At 43.7% G+C, this 15,614-nt stretch overlaps 2 protein-coding genes and 1 long non-coding RNA gene across 5 annotated transcripts in view; 1 reads left to right on the forward strand and 2 right to left on the reverse strand.

Moving 5' to 3' along the window:
* LOC133467133 (uncharacterized) overlaps positions 1-10,172 on the reverse strand; it is a 32,244-nt gene extending 22,072 nt beyond the window's left edge. The window contains exons 1-2 of the long non-coding RNA XR_009785148.1: positions 9,751-10,172; positions 8,452-8,684 (exon numbers count right to left, since the gene is read on the reverse strand). This is a non-coding gene — a long non-coding RNA (uncharacterized LOC133467133). The remainder of the gene's footprint in view (positions 1-8,451; positions 8,685-9,750) is intronic.
* fbn1 (fibrillin 1) overlaps positions 1-11,663 on the forward strand; it is a 66,464-nt gene extending 54,801 nt beyond the window's left edge. The window contains exons 55-66 of the mRNA XM_061751584.1: positions 139-261; positions 1,148-1,279; positions 1,760-1,885; positions 2,344-2,550; positions 3,754-3,879; positions 4,106-4,228; positions 5,524-5,640; positions 7,565-7,693; positions 7,783-7,902; positions 8,986-9,217; positions 9,280-9,463; positions 10,183-11,663. Of these exons, the coding sequence (XP_061607568.1) occupies positions 139-261; positions 1,148-1,279; positions 1,760-1,885; positions 2,344-2,550; positions 3,754-3,879; positions 4,106-4,228; positions 5,524-5,640; positions 7,565-7,693; positions 7,783-7,902; positions 8,986-9,217; positions 9,280-9,463; positions 10,183-10,569 (2,006 nt within the window). The 3' untranslated portion in view covers positions 10,570-11,663. The remainder of the gene's footprint in view (positions 1-138; positions 262-1,147; positions 1,280-1,759; positions 1,886-2,343; positions 2,551-3,753; positions 3,880-4,105; positions 4,229-5,523; positions 5,641-7,564; positions 7,694-7,782; positions 7,903-8,985; positions 9,218-9,279; positions 9,464-10,182) is intronic.
* A 307-nt stretch (positions 11,664-11,970) lies between these two features.
* Positions 11,971-14,643, reverse strand: dut (deoxyuridine triphosphatase). 3 transcript variants are annotated; one of them, XM_061751625.1, is made up of 7 exons: positions 14,550-14,643; positions 13,675-13,828; positions 13,102-13,193; positions 12,956-13,000; positions 12,709-12,783; positions 12,468-12,538; positions 11,971-12,376 (listed from the first exon to the last, which is right to left on the reverse strand). In XM_061751625.1, the coding sequence occupies exons 1-7, from the start codon at positions 14,626-14,628 to the stop codon at positions 12,320-12,322; spliced, it is 573 nt and encodes a 190-aa protein (XP_061607609.1). In that variant the 5' UTR covers positions 14,629-14,643; the 3' UTR covers positions 11,971-12,319. The 3 variants fall into 3 exon arrangements, with proteins under 3 accessions (XP_061607609.1, XP_061607601.1, XP_061607592.1); XM_061751617.1 differs by lacking the exon at positions 14,550-14,643 and adding an exon at positions 14,405-14,534; XM_061751608.1 differs by lacking the exon at positions 14,550-14,643 and having other exon boundaries at positions 13,675-14,330.
* Positions 14,644-15,614: the final 971 nt, after the last annotated feature.

A 15,614-nucleotide genomic window follows, 5' to 3' on the forward strand; every position in this document is an offset into this window, starting at 1 on the left:
AAACTGAAAACCGCCGTTTTGAATGGAATTTAAAAATGCACTTTATTTGAATAACACCCATTGCATTGTTTTCCGTGAATTTATAATTGATCTTGTTATTATCGTTGGACTCCTCACTTTTTTCGTGCTCTCTTCCAGACCTCAACGAGTGCGCCCAGAATCCTCTGCTCTGTGCATTCCGCTGTGTAAATGTAGTGGGCTCCTACGAGTGTAAATGTCCAACAGGATACGTGCTGCGTGAGGATAAGAGGATGTGTAAAGGTACCACAACTCAATGACTAATCCGTCCTAAACGCAGCTCTTAGCAGTGTATACAGTAGTAGTAATAGCCCCTCGTGAAGTTACATAACATACTATCTCTCGAGCCCTCTTAAAACCTGAGAAAATGTAACCAGACGAGTCGCTGTTTACACCTCCGCTGTCTCAAATGCCATGGTTACCGTAACAACCGTTGTATTTGGAGGGAAGGGCCGAGACACAGAGGGAACCTCTCAGTGTCAGCAGCGTCATCGTATATGTCCGCAAGCTCCAAACAGACCACCGATTCTCTTCCTAAATGTCGATATGCAACTCCTGTTTCCTTGCCAGTATCATACTGAGTAGATGGAGGCCATAATAGAGGTCTGTGTGCGTGTAATATTTGATGCCCAATTGCGTATAGATCCCACTAGATGGATCATAAAACAACAACACCATGCATCCTGCATGTACACAATCATGAACCCAGTGTACATAGACAACTATTCAGTAGTTGAATTATTCAACACAAACAAATCACCATCACATGAAGGCTCATCGATAGCATTAGCTAGCCTACTAGCCTAAATACCACGCTGGCAAAAAAGTGACGTGACATCACACATGGGCAAACAAGTGCGCGCACAATCACTTGACACAAGCAGTATTAAGTCATTAAACTGACCATTTGGCATTTACACACAATCATATATGTAAGGGAATACAGCTAACAGCAATGTCGACAACACGCCTAATAGTAGCTGCATCGAAAGAGAAACGGGAACATACATAGTGAATAGTAGAAGACGGGTTTAAAAAAAAAAAAAAAAAAAAAAAATCTGCAAATTTGCCAACGCTGAACCGTGAATCATCAGTGGTGTGATTAATGCTTCGTGTGTTTGTCTTGCAGACCAGAATGAATGTGAAGATGGTCTAGATGATTGTGCCAGCAGAGGAATGACCTGCAAGAACCTCATTGGTACATTTATGTGCATCTGCTCACCTGGATACACACGCCACCCGGGTGGAGATGGCTGCATCGGTGAGACTATATCAGCAACTAAACCCATACTGTTGCTCATTGTTTTCTATTTGCGCATTAACCCCCAGATTTTGCAAGGGTAAATGGACTTTCAATTTCACTATGAATGGGTTTCTTTACAAAACTTGAAGTTTCTTTGGCCTTTATTTGGACTTTCAGAGAGTTTCCAATCAAAATAGAAAGGCCCAATTTTAGCCATATCTTTGAGGCTGGTCTTTAATAATTCTTTATTACCCGTAAGAGCAGTAGCAATGTAAGTCCTTCAAAGTATTTGACAAGTTATTTACATTGGACCAGCATCATTTTAGAAACAGGTCTCATTACGATGCATGGCAGTTCTACACGCTTGCACACCGTGGCAGTTCCTAGCATGTGCAATATGTGCGGCTGCGCAGGGCAGCATCGCCGGGGGGGGCTCTCGTGGTGAAACTATAATTTAGGCGTTTCCTCACATACTGTTTTCCTGTATGTCTGCTTCAGATCTGAACGAATGTACAGCCAAACCGGGCATCTGTAAGAACGGCCGTTGTGAGAACACAGTGGGAAGCTATCGCTGCAGATGTGATGAGGGATTCATATCTAACCCCACACAGACCGAATGTATCGGTAAGTGTGTGCGTAGTACGCACTGAACTCTTTGCATATTCGACATGGATAGGCAGTTGATTGTAGTTACATTTGAAAAATATGTGGGTACAAATGTGGTCAATATATGTCTCGTAATCAGCCTTTTTGTGGCACTCTCCTATCTGGTTTCTAACCATGTGTTTGTAACTGTCAAGATAGAGGAAAGCGAGTCGTTTCACAGGTTTCCTTTCAAATCTAAATATATACCTCAGATTCAAAGTGATGTACTGAAGCCTGTGAGAAAAACTCCAGGCCAACTGAGGCTCAGCTGCTATCGAACTTCTGACAGACATTAGTGATAGCGCGTGTAGGTTATCTCCTCACGTCTGGTCTTGTCTGGGTGGCTTTGTCTGCTTCCCTTGAGCCATCGCTTTGTTTACTCACGTGATGGTTTGTCTCGCTCTCACATTCCCTTCCCCATGTCTCCCGACATCTAGATAACCGTGAGGGCTTCTGTTTCACTGAGGTTCTGACGACTCTGTGTCAGCTGACATCCAGTAACAGAAACATGGTGACCAAGTCGGAGTGTTGCTGTGATGGAGGCAGGGGCTGGGGCAACAACTGTGAGCTTTGTCCACTCCCTGGGACCACCCACTTCAAGAAAATGTGTCCTCTGGGAACTGGATATACAACTACTGGCAAAGGTATTTAGAAATTTTAAGTTAATCGAATGAAATGAAGACTTCAAAACAAAGCACAATTAGTTCACTTCTTTGTGATGGCAAAGAGAGGATTGGCTCCAGCTTACCTGCAGCCCCAAAGAGGAGAAGCACTGTAAAAACTGGATGGATGGAAGTAATTGATGAATTCTTCACGAGACAAAAACAGCCACACACAAGCCACTTCAGTTCTTTCCTAAAATGGACATTTCTATAATGGCTTCGAAAACTTGGGAAGGATGATACATTCGTCAAAGTTTCTGAATGTTAGGATTTAACTTCACAAGTCCTCCACATTCCTTATTTGTCAGACTTTTGCCCTTTGTTTTTCTAGTGAAATGGCAACATTAATCTTGCTCCAGTGTAATGCTCTGTTTACCTGGTTATTATGACTTGTTTGTTTGTCTGTGTGTGTGTGTGTGTGTGTGTGTGTGGCCTCGGTACTTTCTCGATATTTATCAGTTCAATCGGCGTAACGCTGGCATTGGGTGGGATCCTCACATCTCCAAAAGCATCATAAAAAAAGCGTCATGTTTGTTGTGGCGTTAGCATGCTTCGTCAAAGAGAGCAAGCCATTTTCAACACTTAAGATTGCTCAATAATTTGTCAAAATAGATGGAGACTCTCTAATAGTGGCCTATAAACCTATGGAAAAATATGAAATTGACCAAATTTGGACATAGGAGGTTTCCGCCCGACAGTGACGGTATACACACACACACACACACACAAAGTAATTGACGCCCCCTTTAGAATTGTCGACAGATGGCACAAAATGGTACCGAAGTACCTCTTTTGTCTAAATGAAACTCACTTTAACATAGTTTCTTGGCACCAAGATCCCGCAAGATGAAGCACTCCTTTTGTCTAAATGAATCTCCTCAACTCACTTCAACATAGTTCTTTGGCTCGAAGAGGCCGAAAGATGACGCCGAAGCAATGTATTATCGCTTTGGCCTGAGCACAAGAACAGTGGATAGTTGTTCAGCAAATAATGGACGTTAGGTTCCCCCCCCCAAATTCCGCAAATATGTGAATTTGCGAATGCTGGACCGTGAATATGCAGAGGTTCGCTGTACGCACTGAGACATGAAAACAGGTATTCTTAGTTGCTTCCAGTAAGTTAATGTCAGGTAATTAAGCCATTCTGTATTTCAGTTTATCGACACGAACGTTCCTTTCTTTCAGATATCGACGAGTGTCGTGTGATGGGCAACTTGTGCAACAACGGCCAGTGCGTCAACAATCTCGGCTCGTACAACTGCATCTGCAAACCCGGCTACACCACAGACATCACTGGCACTCAGTGTGTGGGTGAGCGTACAGTTCACATCCATCTCTCAACTTTATGGACTCGTTTCCTGCCATAACTGCCTCCTGTTCCCATTCCTGCTACCTTGTAAAAGGCCAAAACCACACGGGTAGACTGCCCACACACATACATGCAAAATATAGCCCGACTCTGTTCATCTCATCATCTGCGCTCATGGAATATTTGTCGAAAAGATCAAGCAATGTCTCACACTCATGTTCATTGCAGATGTGGACGAGTGCATACAGGCACCAAAGCCTTGTAACTTCATCTGTAAGAACACAGAGGGTGGATATCTTTGCTCCTGCCCCCGTGGATACATCCTACAGGAAGATGGGAAGAGCTGCAGAGGTGACACACGCACACAAAGCCACAGAACCTTTAATATTCAATAGCAGCTGTCCTTGACAAAGTTTTCAGGTTGGAACCGCAGTACTGCTGAGTAGACCTGGCCCCCTCCCAGTATTATGCTCGCTCTTCTATTCTGGGTCGGCCTTGAGCTCGCACTTAATCCCATCCTGCATCCAAAGCTTCTGTTAATCAGGCTTGTTTTGGAGCCTAAAAAAATGTGCTCGTTGGTCTTCGGTGGCTTCTCTCGTCCGTATTTACCAGAACTTTAGTTCCCCTAGCTCGGCAGTGCCCCTTGTGCAGTGCTGGTTTCTTGTATGTGCAATATGCACAGGGCGGCATTGATGCTGTGTGCAATTAGACATGGGCCGCTTACCGGTTTCAAGGTTTAACCGTGGTTTTAAAAAGTCACATATTCAAAGTGAGCCTTATGACCTGGTTGAAAAAGTTGGCTGTTTTGGTGATTTCTTTTTTTTGGGGGTGGGGGGGGGGTTACCGCCAAGGCTTGGTAGTGGAAACAAAGGCCAATGCAAAAGATGCTAATGAAGTACAGCCGCTATAGGAGGGTTTAGCGCGAGACTTGGGGCTAAAGACGGGTTAGGATGGGTTAAGGTTAGGATTAGGGTGGGTTAGGGTTAGTGGGAAACATATTAACGCTGCCACACTTGAGTCACATACTTCTTTTCCTGTCTGGAAGCAGTAGGGTGTGTTCTACCGCCACACAGCAGCCAATCAAAGTGCAGCAGCGTGTGTCCTGGAGCCAATATTATTGGAGCGGGGCGTGTCCTGCCTGGAAACTATGTGGGAAATAAAACATTTCATAGCCATAATTGGAGAGCGTAATTGCAATACCATGATACCGTGAAACCGTGATATTTTTGCTCATACGTGAAATCCTTTTTTATAGGCTAAAGATGTCAATTATTGCCGCTTGTATGGGGATTTGTTCCCTCTTGCGGAGACCTTATAAGGTGTCGTCAAGATGTTGCTCATAAACTTTGGTTTGGAGTGACAGGTTGTCAAGTATGACATGGCTGTTTGAAGATCTTTACGTTTAGGGAAGGAGCTAAGGTTAGGTCGTTGTTGGCAGAAAGGGACAGGGCACTATTCAAGCGAGCATCGCCACCGCCTCTGTGTTTCTACTGTCTGGCTCATTTGCAGTTCACTTGTAGGTCAGTGACTGTAGATGGACTGGAATTTGACTCCCAAAAAAAAAAAAGAGCAGCCCTCACAAAGTAGTGCGTGCAATCATCTCACGATAACAACAAGACGATGTCATGTCTCCACCTCCTTTTCAGACTTGGATGAGTGTTCGACAAAACAGCACAACTGTCAATTCTTGTGCGTGAACACCATCGGCGGATTCACCTGCAAGTGTCCTCCTGGCTTTACCCAGCATCACACCGCCTGCATTGGTAAATAAACACCAGCAAAACATGGGTTGACTTACATATCTAAATATTTTGTCCTTGGAAGTGCTCTTGTGTCTGTGTATACCTAAAAGGAATGAGCCGGATAAACATGTTGAGTCATCGTGCGCTTGCGACTTCCTGTGTCCGGTATACACACGCTGTGATCTTTCCCAGTGTCACTTCTTGTACGATCAAGCCTCCTTCGTCATAGTTTTTTGTGAACTCTGTTTGATATCAGGCGACACGGTGAACGACTGGTTAGAGCGTCTGCCTCACAGTTCTGAGGACCGGGGTTCAATCCCCGGCCCCGCCTGTGTGGAGTTTGCATGTTCTCCCCCGTGCCTGCGTGGGTTTCCGCCCACGTCCCAAAAACATGCGTGGTAGGTTAATTGCCCGTAGGTGTGAATGTGAGTGCGAATGGCTGTTTGTTTCTATGTGCCCTGCGATTGGCTGGCAACCAGTTCAGGGCGTACCCCGCCTCCTGCCCGATCATAGCTGGGATTGGCTCCAGCACTCCCGCGGCCCTTGTGAGGAGAAGCGGCTCAGAAAATGGATGGATGGATGTTTGATATCACACACATCTTATTAGACTGTACTCGTGTGTAGTCGTGCAGCTTAGTGAGTCTTTGTTATGAAACTCTGCAACGGATTGCCCTGACAACCACGAGCTTTTTTCCAGACCATAAAGCAGCGCCCATGACCTCATATCCATCCAGAGGCAAGGAGCTCTCGGTCCTGATTGCAGAATGGAATAGCCCCTGGTTTAGGATACATATGTAGTGTGTCATTAATTTGTCAACAAAAATTTGGGGAGAAACTGGAAAGCGGGGGTCCAAAAAACCACCTGTTTCTGAACATTAGGGATTGTTGATTGGCCAAGCAATATTACTGAAATGAACACTTTCCATGGCCTGCATAAAATACTATAAATAGACCCTCAGAATTTAGCACCAGTAGTTCTTCACAATGTATCAGCCCCTCCAGGGAAACATTGAACTGTTTTCTTCACAATCAAGGTTTTCTAGCAGTCACAGTCACAGTCAATGATTTTAGCACGCACACAATGCGATGCCGATTGTGGCCCGAGCTTTGAGCTTTCTGTAACTGTATTCAAAGAGACAAATACCTGACAAACGGTCATTTTCACCTTCAGCCACCACATGAGAACTCCAATTTCGACACAGAATTTAAGCGTACTGTATATGCATTGCTTTTGGTTATGGTCTGATGAAAGCTAGGTTGAACTTTATGGCCGTAATTCCAACAAATTAACCAACAATATTTGGTGCAAACACAACACTGCTCATCATCAAAACAACGCCTTACTATGTTAGCTACCATGTACCCATGTTGGCTCAACCTGGAACATTAGTCAAGGTGGAGGGAATTATGAACAGTTCAAAATAACACTCACAAACCTTCAGGATTCTGCTCAAATGCAAAATAGATGTCAGGAAAAGCCTACAAGAACATCTTTATTTGTTCAACTTTTTAACAACTTTATTTGGGGTTAATCTGGGGCACTTTAAATGGTGGCAGGTGTGTGATGACTCCCATTTTACATGGGTTTGAATGGGATTGGTTTATTGGTTTATTGAACACAACCACGTCTCAGTTATAAGAGGGTGTGCACACTTATTTCAGTTGTGTTACTAATCCCTCTCGAGAAGGTTAAAAATGTTTTTTCAGTCGAGTTGTACAGTTCACATCAACGGTGTGAAAATGTTCAGATGTCGTGTGCTTACGTCAGTACCAATTCTGAGATACTTCTAACATTTATGTTGAAGGGTTGTATCCCAGCTCGATACAGTATGATATCCATGCTCTATTCCCGAATCTGCAGTGTTCAACTCTATTCTTTTCTGTTCTATTTAGCACTTCTATGCTATTTTGTGTTAATCTGAACCATTCCTCCTTTGTGTGTTAGACAACAACGAGTGTTCAACAGACCCCAATCTTTGTGGCGCCAACGGTGCTTGCCAGAACACTCCAGGGAGTTTCAATTGCGACTGCCAGCGTGGCTTCTCATTAGACCCCAATGGACAGAGCTGTGAAGGTCTGAAAACAGCTGGCAGGCCACATCTCAGAATCAGACGATTCAATTCAGAAAGTTGACTTGTTTTCTTGTGTGTTTGCAACCCAAAGACACGGACGAGTGTGACGGTAACCACAGGTGTCAGCATGGCTGTCAGAACTTAGTGGGCGGCTACCGGTGCAGCTGTCCGCAGGGTTACCTGCAGCACTACCAGTGGAACCAGTGTGTGGGTGAGCAGATGACTGGTTTGCTCTCTTGTGTTCCTCTTATCAAACATCTTCTTTCACCGTGACATCACGTATACTTCTGGGTTCCAAAAGAAGAGTAGTAAACAAACCCATGCAAGTCATTTGACCAAGAGAATGATTGTGAAAACCGCTAAAACGGCTTGAATGATGATTTTAGCCTTCTCTACTGCCGCAGATTAACACATTCACTGCCATTGACGGCTTTAGAAGTCAAATGGCCGTGCGTGAGGTCAGTGTCAGTCGAAAAGAATATGTCATGTCAAGGTGAATCGCATCGAAGGGAGACAGAACACCATCCGCAATTTACATTTCGACAGGTGAATTGACTCAAAAATAGACCTAACCCTATATCTGAATTTGCAGACATAGGTCATTGAACAACTAGATGATCAATTGACTTTTCTGGTGCTCTGATTGATGGCCCAGACATGCTGGTTTGACGCTGAAACTGTAACGCTGACCTTAGCTTGCAGGCTAGTCATTATGTTTGCTAAATTGCTCAGACAAACGAAACAAACACTGTATACATACCTGTGAGAAAATGTCTTCCACAAACCAGATGATGATGGTGGATTAGTTGCAGTCAATCCCTTTACTACGCCAGCAGGCAGTCTTGCCATCTTCTTCCGTCCATTCGTCCCTCGCTATATCGCAGTTCACCTTTTGCGGCTTCACCGCATTTATCGTACATTATTCGCGATGTCTTGCAGATTTTGTCTTTGGTGGGGGTGGTCTTCATTCGCGCTCCTCACCCACAGGTCCCGCTGGATGAATTTAGATGAAAGGATTCAAAAGAAAAGCGAGATCAAAAACAATCTAAACCTGGTTTTGGATCCATCTGGTGGAGCGACCGCAAACACCAAATGTGTTGGCATCGTTACAGTTCAGGTCACTTTTCAGCGACCCGGAAGTATTCTGCCGCTTGTTGTTTACAAATATGATGAAAATGTCTGTCAAATAATCTCCACGTGAGGCTGACATTTGACTTTTTCCCACTATTGTTTGTGTCACTTAAGCACGCTGACCTTCTGCTTGTTTATTTCCCCTCAACTTCCCGTGACCCAGATGAGAACGAGTGTCAGAACAGTCAAATCTGCGGGGGAGCATCATGCCACAACACTCTCGGGAGCTTCCGCTGCCTCTGCCCCACCGGCTTTAACTACGAACAGACTTCCGGGGGCTGCTCGGACATCAACGAGTGCTTCACCACCCAGAACCCCTGCAAGTTCGGATGCTCCAACACAGACGGGGGCTATCTCTGCGGTTGTCCCACTGGATACTACAGGGCAGGACAAGGGTATGCTACAAAATGAAAGGTCGTCTTTCAATGCAGCCTGACGGCTTTTGTCTTTGCTTCAGGCATTGCGTCTCCGGGCTGGCTTTAAGTGGCGCTGACCAAAGTGCTGCTCAGGGAAGGGAGGAGGATGAAAATTCTCTGTCTCCTGAGGCCTGCTACGAGTGCAAGATCAACGGCTACCCCAAGAAGGGGCGCAATCGACGCAGCGCCAATTCAACCCGGGATGAACCCGTGGATGACATGCAGGTAATTTTGCCAGTCAGCTGTAGCTACACGTGACGATATGTATGTTGACAGCAAACTCATTTCAACTCACAATTAATCAAAAAACAGGTTCCAAGCGGTTTAAACTCAAAGAGAAGTGCACATTGTGTATTTAAAATGAGCAAACTATGTTGCCTTAGGAACGCCCCCCTGCTAGCTTAATGCTAACATGAATAGAAAATGCCATTGATTTGGTTAGCATCTGTAGTCAACCCTTTAAACAACTGATATTTGAACGACAGGTAGACAGACAATATAATAATACTCACAGGCATCAATTATTTATCCTCTACGAAAAATCTCTAATATTCCGGCAACGCGCTGATCCGTAGAGGTAGTAGTCTTTTCTTGGTTGGTGTCTTCAGGACTGTTTTATACAGTAGCTACTGCCTCCCGGTGGCAACAGAAGGAGCAGCACAGTTCATTGGATTGCAGCATGGAATTAGATTCACAAAGTGTTTCATGCTTTACATTGTATCTAATGAAGTTAGTACTCTGCTCCTATAACGTACCATGTTATAGTGATTATTAAAGAACAAAAACGCAAATTGAACGGATGAATGGCATTTCCATTTATTTCAAGGGGGGAAAGATGAGCAATGAAAAGATGTAGCTCCCAGCGCCACTGTACTGTAATTGGGAGTTTTGCTCCAAATGTCTGTGTCTGAACCAAACAGACAAGTTCCACTGTTTCTTTGCAGATGTCTGACAATGAGATGATCAGCCTGGCTAGCATGGACATTGAGGACACGCTGCACTTGCACCTGAACATCAGCGACCTGAGCAACCGCGACCGCATCCTTGAATTCACGCCGGCTCTGTCCGCCCTCACCGATCACGTGCGCTACAGCATCGACTACGGGAACGAAGAGGGCTACTTCAAGATCAACCAGAGGGAGGGCGTGAGCTACCTGCACCTGAGCAAGAAGAAGGCCCTCGCTCCGGGCGCTTACGACCTCCAGATCAGCAGCATCCCCCTGTACAGGAACAAGGAGCTGAATGCGCTGGAGGATCGACACGATAAAGACTACCTCACGGGGCAGCTGGGGGACATCCTGAAGATGAGGGTGCAGATCGTCCTGCATTAACCAGCGCAAGACTGTGGCGGGCGGAGGTGGATGATCCACAAGAGGCTAAACATCTCCAACTCTGGGTCACTTCTGCTTGCCACCAAAGAGACGAGGAGGAGGGCGCAGCGTTTGATTGCCAAAGATGATTCTACATGTCATAGATACAATTACTGTGGAAAAATGATGACTGAATGCTCAGTCAAATGAAGAACACAACATGAGAAGTGTGTAAAAACAAGATTGAAAGTGTGTTTGCATGTTGTATGATGATATGTGGAATCGGTGCCACTTTGAAAGGCATAAGGACAACGGGAAACTCTCATGGCCCCCCCCCCCTTTTTTTTTCTTTTTCTTTCTTTCTTTCCTCCTCAAACAACTGTGCCCAAGTGGAAGAAAAGGATGTCCCGTTAGTCTGACCTGAATTAATTTCCTCACGGATACAACACATTTCTGTCTGTCGCAAAGATGTCAAATTGTGACGAGATCACGTAGGAGAGGAAAGGAAGCCACTAAAGACTATTGAGACGTTATCGCGTCTGTCTTGAACGACTCCTCCTGCATATTTAAACGACGCTTGTCCGCCCTTTTCAATGGATCATTCACATTTACTGGTGCTAGCAACACAACCACATAGCTTTGGAAATGCACTGTGCTACCATACAAGTCTGTTACGACGCAATCCCATTGGCCACTCTTGATTTCATGTCTGCGCTAGCTCCCCTAAGCTGACCGCTCTTCTCTATATTTCATGTAAATTGTGTTTATACTGTAATAATCGATGCCACTTTTAATCTATGTTGCCTTTGTAAACTAGAGGAAGCCCCTGGATTACAGGGGTTTGTAACGGTGCTTATAATGACCAACTACTTTCTTTATTATCTGTATACATTCACATATGTGTACACAGACATACACACATCTGACATTAATGATGACAAACCTGGACCTTCCTGATCATGCACTGAGGCCTCGACGGCCACACATTCTCTCACACGTACAAATCAGTGCCGCATTACCACAGGCCAGCCTGACACCGGTCTGTGTTCTTGTTCACGTCAGTGGGGGTTTAGTTGTACATGCACAATAAATAAAAAAAACATTCTTTTGGTGTACATCGAATTGCTACTTTTCCCCTTCATCGCCAAACAGCCTCCTGTTTATACTGTATTCCCAGGCATGTGCGATACAGGGGCAGCAGGCAAAAAAAAAAAACTTCATGAAATGGGTTTCTATTGCAAAAAAACAATGACCTGTCAAATCATTGTTTGCTTGAGGAACTTGCAGCCTTCTGTAGCACTCGGAGAAACGCACTGCCTGTCGGTTAGCGCAAGCACGTGAATCTGGCTAAATCATAAACCACGTAACTTCGATTCTAGTGATTCAATTGTCAAAGAAAAGTCATCCCTATCACCAACAAAGTGAAAACAAAACACTCAATACAAACTTTATTCACAGTACAAAGTGACAGCGCAACTAGTAAAACTACATTTTAAAACATGTAGTTACCAACACAATTTGCAAAATGCCTCTAGGCATGCTGGGAAGTTAATGCTATATCATTTTAAAGAAGTGCCTTTTTAATTGGGATGTGGGCAGGGGGGTATTCAAGACCAAGGCCAGTTTCCAAAACGTTGTCATACTCTGCCCCCGTGTGGATAAATACAATATTGCTAAACTTAAATATCAGACAACGTACAAATGGGATATTTATTAACAAGTACAACAGTAACTTCTAAATTCCAACTTTCCAAGGTGACAATTCAAAGTTTTAGTTGTGTCCAGTTGAGCCGAACCCTCCAGCCCCACGCTCCGTGTCGTCAAGTGTCTGTAAAAAGACATTGTCATTGGAATCGTGACCCCAAAGTACATGAAAAACTTTGAAAACGTGTTCACAGGAGTGTACTTCGGCTCTTTACCTCCTGCTCGACTAATTCTGGGTAGGTGATTCTCTCACAGACCAGCTGAGCAACCCGGTCACCTTTTTTCACTAGAAGTTTGAATAGACAAAGCTGAAACTATGAAACTGCGTCAGATGTTAAAAAAATAAATTACAAGTCTTCGCTGAATTCATTTTAAAACTTTAAATAGGAAATAGTATTCCATCCTGTTGTGACTAATATTAGCGAAATTGACGACAAACTATCAGAAGTCAGTCACCTTCAAAAGTCTGCTTGCTGAAGTTAAATAGAACAATGCCGACATTCCCTCTGTAGTCCTCATCAACTACTCCAGCTGAGAATACACAAGGGGGAGAACAAATAAATAAATAAAATCACCACATGGACTAGATTATAGCCCAATTTAATGGCGTTTAACATATTAAGGAGGAAAACCACGTACGGTCGGTTGACCAAGAATACGATTAGTGGTACAGAAAAATGGAGGAATCGGCCATTTCACTCACCTCCGACGTCAATAAAGTGCTTTACTGTGAGTCCAGATCTCGGTGCTGACGAGAAAATACAGTAAAGTTGCTGACTATTTGTGGACAAAAAGTGTGATGGTGTTGGGTTTTTTTGCGCGCGTGTGTGGGGGGGGGAAACAACTCACCCACTCTGCCATAACAGCCATGTGGTACTGCTATCTGGATGTCAGTTTTCACAATAGCTTTGTCCATAGGATCAATAGAATAATCATATGCACTGTTAAAAAAAAAGAAAAACAAAGTTTGTGGTTACCTTACATGTAAAACTCAATTGTACTATAAGTTCCGCTTGTTTGTGATCTAGACATATTAGTTTTAACAACACTGAATTGCACATTGTGTATTTTTTAAATGCGCTAATTTCCAAACTTATGAAAAAGTATTGCAACAAACAAAAATAATAGAAAGATGTAATTCACGAGTGGGGCTTTCTTTTTAGGATAGGCAAGAATGAATACGTAGATTTAAAACAGCATTTCATTGATATTATTTGCAAAGCTAAAGTTAAAGATCATGAAATCTGATAAAAATCCCCAAGCTTGGGAAATTCCATTACATTTTGCATTAAGAGCTAAAATGGCTCCGAAAACGCAAGCAAGGCGGACAGAAATGGCCTGCAAAAGCTGAATGTTAAAAAAAAAAGAAATAAACGGGAATTATTTGAGAGAATTCCGGAAAGCAGAAGAAGTGGAAGGCACCTGTAGAGGTCATATCCAGCAGCCTTGGAGGAACCTCGGGTGGGTGTCGTTGCGTGCTCGGAAAGTTTAGCGAAGCGAAGAACGGAGCGAGCGTCTTCGTCGCGGTTGCTTTTCAACCTCTTGGGCGGAGAAACATCACAAGCCTCTGCAACCTCTAGGACGGGCATGTTGGCAAATGTTACAACGTGGTAAAAATAAAAAATAAAACAACAGGAATGCTGTTTTGTCCGTGGCGACAAGGCTGCAGGTTGTGAATGAATTGAACGTCGTTTTTTTCCCCCGGCGAGTTTTGAAAAATTCGCGGGCTGGAAGTTAGCCCCGCCTCCAAAATCTTTCTTTCTGTACATTAGCACAACTAAAACGTTACTGTATAGATACAACCGGCGTAGTTATAAACTCCAATACGTTTAAAATAAGTACATGTGCATTATTATATGAAAACACCAAGCAGAATATCGTTTTTAGCTAATATATCTGAGATTACGTCACAAAGACGCGACAGCATCATCCTCTCGCGAGATCTTTAGTTACCACTACACCAGAGGGACCAGACGAAAAATGCTTTTAATGTTGCATTCACGCCATCGCAGAATGAACCACGTGCAACGTTTCTGTTGTCTACGCGTTCAGTTCACATGAAAGATATGCTAAACACAACGGTCACCGAAATGATAATGAAACTAACGTCCCCTAGCTATGCGTACGGTGTCTGGCTTGGTCTCGTGCTTGCCTTTGTTATGGTTGATCATCCGTGAATGAAACGGACTCCTTAAAAGACGCGAAGGGAAAAGTGATCTGCGGTTAGTTAGCCGCATCAATGTTAGTGTCATATCGTCTGCTAGCGTTAACAAATGACGGCAACAAAGATATAATACCTAGATGCTGCCCTGCGCGCTGAATCGTACGTCGACGTCGCCGCCATATTGGATGTGGTCGGTGAAGGCGGCTTTTCATTTCATTCGTGAAGATGAGTCAATCGCTGAGCTAGCAAAGTAAAGGCACTCTGTAAAAACACGTATACTGGTAAAAGTAGTGCTGATTTGACTCCTTTACTGAGTAAAAGTGAAAAGTCGAGACCCTTCGAGATGTCACAATTAATTGCCTGATCCACAACTAGTTGATAATCAAAGTAGCAATTATTTGGATAATCGATTAATCGCTTACCGCATTATCTAACTTTAAATTTGTCCAAATCCTCTCTCTACTATAAATATTGTCTGATTTCTGTAGCAGACCATTAAAGCAGACTGATTGTGTTTCAGTATCTTTTCTAACGTCGTGAACCCACTAACAATATATTCGAGATTAGATAATGATGAAGACTGGGAAAAATACAATTTACATGTAATGTTTGTTTGTTTCCCCCCCCCCCCCTGTCTTCAGGCCATTCGCATTAGTTTGCGGACATATATGCCACATCAAATATGGCAGTCATGCTGCCGTATGTCAGCAGCAGGCAACCTACGCAATGGGCCCTATGGGGTCTATGGTATTTCCATGTGCGTTTGCGTCCTGTCAGCCAATGCTGCGTACTTCCTGTTCTGGCATGACGCAACGTTCAATCAATCCATCTATTTTTCCGTCCCGCTCATCATCAGCAGCTATCTTTGGGTGAGAGGCGCGTGTAAACGTATTCAATTCGATGTGTTTAATAATCTGCAATTGTTCTACTATTCAGTGTGTTGTGGCATAAAGTGCCCACGTGATGATTTGAAACCAAACTGGACTTGCTCTTTATTTATTGCCTCTTATGTGTAGTACAAATTCCTTCCTAATGGTCAAAACACTGCATTTGTTTTCACATCGGGATCCTTGAGTCCTTTGATCATATTACGATGTTAATAAATACATGAGAACCTCTTAAAATGATGAAATAATACCGTGTTCTAAATTATCCCACTATTACTCTTCACTATCTTCATATTGTTAATATTCAATTC

Source organism: Phyllopteryx taeniolatus, chromosome 2, assembly GCF_024500385.1.
Source record: "Phyllopteryx taeniolatus isolate TA_2022b chromosome 2, UOR_Ptae_1.2, whole genome shotgun sequence".
NCBI lineage: Eukaryota > Metazoa > Chordata > Actinopteri > Syngnathiformes > Syngnathidae > Phyllopteryx > Phyllopteryx taeniolatus.